General features: G+C 54.5%; 1 protein-coding gene across 3 annotated transcripts; it reads right to left on the bottom strand.

Annotated features, from left to right (window-relative positions):
* Positions 1–94: 94 nt before the first annotated feature.
* Positions 95–3,571, bottom strand: Hsd3b7 (hydroxy-delta-5-steroid dehydrogenase, 3 beta- and steroid delta-isomerase 7). 3 transcript variants are annotated; one of them, XM_034487319.2, is made up of 7 exons: positions 3,140–3,571; positions 2,630–2,801; positions 2,255–2,410; positions 1,939–2,047; positions 1,770–1,869; positions 1,484–1,646; positions 95–1,102 (listed from the first exon to the last, which is right to left on the bottom strand). In XM_034487319.2, the coding sequence occupies exons 2-7, from the start codon at positions 2,793–2,795 to the stop codon at positions 687–689; spliced, it is 1,110 nt and encodes a 369-aa protein (XP_034343210.1). In that variant the 5' UTR covers positions 2,796–2,801; positions 3,140–3,571; the 3' UTR covers positions 95–686. The 3 variants fall into 3 exon arrangements, with proteins under 3 accessions (XP_034343210.1, XP_034343228.1, XP_034343220.1); XM_034487337.2 differs by having other exon boundaries at positions 1,484–1,553; XM_034487329.2 differs by having other exon boundaries at positions 2,630–2,797.
* Between the last annotated feature and the right edge of the window lie 57 nt (positions 3,572–3,628).

Here is a 3,628-nt window from a genome sequence, read left to right as displayed (position 1 = left end):
CGTGCTGTGTGCTCACTTCCTTCTGTCCCCAAAGGGACAGGCGCCGTGGTGGGGGAGACAGTGGGGTGACTGGGTTGGGTAACAGGCAGACACAGACTTGGAAAAGGATTTTAATCCAGGCTTGGCCAGATACAGGTTGACATCCTCAGGGAGGAAACTAACAATATCATAGCTCAGTTTGGTAGGAGAGGCAAGACATGGGAAATCGTTGATTTCTTCAGTTTTCTTTAAAGCAAATTAAATATCTAAAAGAGATACACGTAAGAAAACGATGAAACTATAACCCTTAAGGAGAGCCAGATGTGACTGGAGCCAGGTCTGAAAATGGTACCTGGAGCAGACCAGCGTGAGCTCTCTGGAGTCTTTGTCCCTCCCTGCTTGAGAAACTGGAAACAGGAAGGGGTAGTGAGACCATTCAGGAATCAGTTTTGTCTACTAGCTGGCAGGCCTGAGTTGGCACCAAAAGATTGGCTTGTCCCCAAACCCTATTCTAGACCTTGGAGACTGGGATAGGAACCAGTCTCAAGATCTGTATAGTTAAGGTGCAGCAGGGTCCACATCATGGAGTCATGATGTGTAGAGCAGAGTGTTCAGCTTCAAAAGGTAGCCATTTTTCCCCATCCAGGCTTTGGGGGCCGAGGATCTGGAGTATGTGCCACAGTGGTCTCCAGTTCTTGGCCCTGCCATCACCAGGCTGAACCCTCCATGGACTGTACCCAGTGAATGGTGCGGGTCCTGCTCTCTTCCCATGAGAAGAGGGGCTTGTAGCCAAAATGGCGCTGTGCCTTGTTGGTACTGACAGTGAAGGTGGTGTTGGCCACAGCCAGAGTGTAGGGATTCAACAGGGGTGTGTACATCACCAGTGGACGAAGCAGCCACTGCAGCAGGGCATTGAGGGCAGCCAGCATCACCAGCAGCCAATAGGGCAGCAGTGGGTGGGTGCCTATCAGCCGAAGTCCACAGGGACCCAGAAACTCCATGTTGAAGTCCTCGTAGCTTTTATAAGGTGACTTATCATAGCAGAAATACACCTGGCCACCCATGAGTGCTGCCCGCTGCTCCAGCTCTCGGGCCACCAGCAGGTGCATCCAAGCCACGTTGCCTACAGGAGGGAGGGAGGGAGATAAGCCAGCCTTGGTCCACGTAGATTTTCGCCCATACCTCTCTACTGTCTGGTCAAGGTTGCCCCTCCAAGGCCCTGTAGCCACCAGCCCTCCTGGGCGTCCCGCAGCTGCTTGGTTCCTGTGTAGATGCTACCCCTTTCCCTGGAGAGCTGTTTGCTCCCGTTGCTTGGCATAACCTATAACATGTTTTTATGTCAGCCCTCCCAAATGGCATGGATACTTTCCCCTTTGCAACTCATGCAGAAAATGCCCACATGCCCACTGTCTGCCTGAGCCCTTGTGGAGCCGGGTGTACACTCATGACCCTGCCGCTGTCAGAGCCAGTCCTCTTGCCCTGCTTTGCCTTTGCCCGTCCTTACCAACATAGACCCGGCCATGCTCCACAGAAGCTGGGATGGCCCGAAACAGCCGACCTCCAAAGCGCAGTCCCTGGTGGTAGAAGTCTCTCATGACCTGATGGCCTTCACCATAAATACCCGTGGGTCGAAGGGCACATGTCACCAGGGGTAGCCCTCCATTGACCTGGTGGCAAAGGGCAGTATTGGAAGATGCACCCACCCTCCCCAGCGTGGGCTGGAAATGGATGCAGAGAAGCCTGGGACTCGGGCGCTGCCTCTGCACCCCAACCCCATCTTTGCAGTGTACCTTCCTTCCATTGGCCTCCAGGACCAGCTGCTCAGCAAGGGCTTTGCTGCATGGGTAGGGATGGCTGTGGACTGCCTCATATGGGGTGTCTTCGTTGCCCCTGGAGTAGGGAGAAAGAAGACTCAGTGCTGGAGGGAGATGGGCTCTAAGACTGAGGGGCTGAGCTCACCTGTAGAAGGGGTGGCCCTTGACATTAGGCCCCACCACTTCCATGCTGCTCGTGTAGACCAGGAACCGAGTCCCAGTTTGCACACATGCGTCAATCACGTTCTGTGTGCCTGCGGAGGAAAGGGACAGATGTAAGCTGTGTCTTCCTGCCTCTGTCTCTGCCCCACCCAGTGTCCAAAGAGAACCACATCAGGTCAGGACAGGGTGGGATAGCAATGAATGGTCAAGGTTATCAAAAGGACAGGCCCTCACATAAAAATCCCTGGAAGCCAAAGTTAGGCTGCACACTAGGTATTAACAGGTAGGTAGCACCTCACCCTGCACGTTGACTTTGTGGATGGTCTTTGGACTGGCCTTCCCAAACACATCCACCAGCCCAGCTGTATGGATGACCACATGAGATCCAGCCATGGCTGCTGCCACCTCGTGGGTCTGAGTCACATCCCCCTGGATGGCGGTCACCTGCACAGGCCCTGGTGGAGAGACCCGAGGCAGTGTCAGAGCTGGGACCTTAGCCAGTTGCTGAGTCTGGCCAGCATACACCCTGGAAGCCACATGAACTAATGAGTCACCCGTTCCTTCTGTGTGGGGTGGAGAACAAACATAGAAATCATCTTTTCCACAAGCAGAAGTATCCCAGTTTGGGAAGGGATGGAGCCTCCCTCCTCCTGCTATAGGTCCACTCCAGTCACCTGTTTTGAGCTCCTCCAGCCAAGAACTCAGGTGCAGGTCAAAGACACGCAGCTCCCGGAGCCTGGGCTCCCGCTCTAGCAGCATTCGAACAATACGCTCCCCAAGGAAGCCACAGCCCCCCGTGACCAGGTACACCAGTGTTGGCACCTGTGCAGAGTCTGCCATGCCTAGCTGTGGGAAGAGAATTGAGCTCACTACAACTGCCTGATACCACCTGCTCCAACTGTTATTCCTAGGACCATTAGGTGGGCGCAGTGGTGTGGGCGGAAGGCCAAGTAGTAGCTGTGGGTTACAGTTTTCTATGCGTGTCTAAGCACTAAGGCTCCCTGCCCTCTGACCCTAACTGCTGAGTCACTAGAACTGGATGCAGAAAGGGATTAGGGATTGAGGCGAATGGGGAAAACTAGATTACTAAAGGACAGGCAGAGAAGGCAAGGAGTTGGATAGGGAGGCTGGAAGGGCTTAGACTAAGAGAGGGGCAGCTGGGCCTCAGTGTCAGCTCTGCCTACCTGTAGGAAGTCCCAGGGCGCCCAAATTGGCCACTGGGAAAGGTTGTGTCCTGGACTGGTGGACCAGCTAGATGCACAGAGGCTTCCTTCCTTCCGCTCGCTCCTCCCTCCTGGCCCATTCCAGGAAGGAAGCCAAATTAGCCTCCACCCCTAGGGGCGGGCAAGGGGGTTTGGAGGGAATTCTCTTGCCAGAGTGCCCCCTGGTGGCCAGTCCATTCTTCAGTGGCAGGCAGAGGTCAGAACCTGCCCACTTGGAAATGTGAAGCATTTAGGGAAAATTGGGTAATGATTTTGGTTCTTCCCTCCTGCTGGGTTTCCCAGTAGGCTGGAGGCAGCACCAGTTGTGGTTCTGGGGAGGTAGAGCAGGGTAAAGCTGATCTCCACACAACTCTGGCTAGCACCCATGGTGAGATAGACACGGCTTTGCTGCTGTACCATTAGGTGCTTGCTCCAAAGCAGTACTGCTATGTCTGCAGGTTAATTCGCCCC

Source organism: Arvicanthis niloticus, chromosome 1 (assembly GCF_011762505.2).
Source record: "Arvicanthis niloticus isolate mArvNil1 chromosome 1, mArvNil1.pat.X, whole genome shotgun sequence".
NCBI lineage: Eukaryota > Metazoa > Chordata > Mammalia > Rodentia > Muridae > Arvicanthis > Arvicanthis niloticus.
The sequence above is the reverse complement of the archived record's forward strand: the minus strand, read 5'-3'. Positions and strand labels throughout refer to the sequence as shown.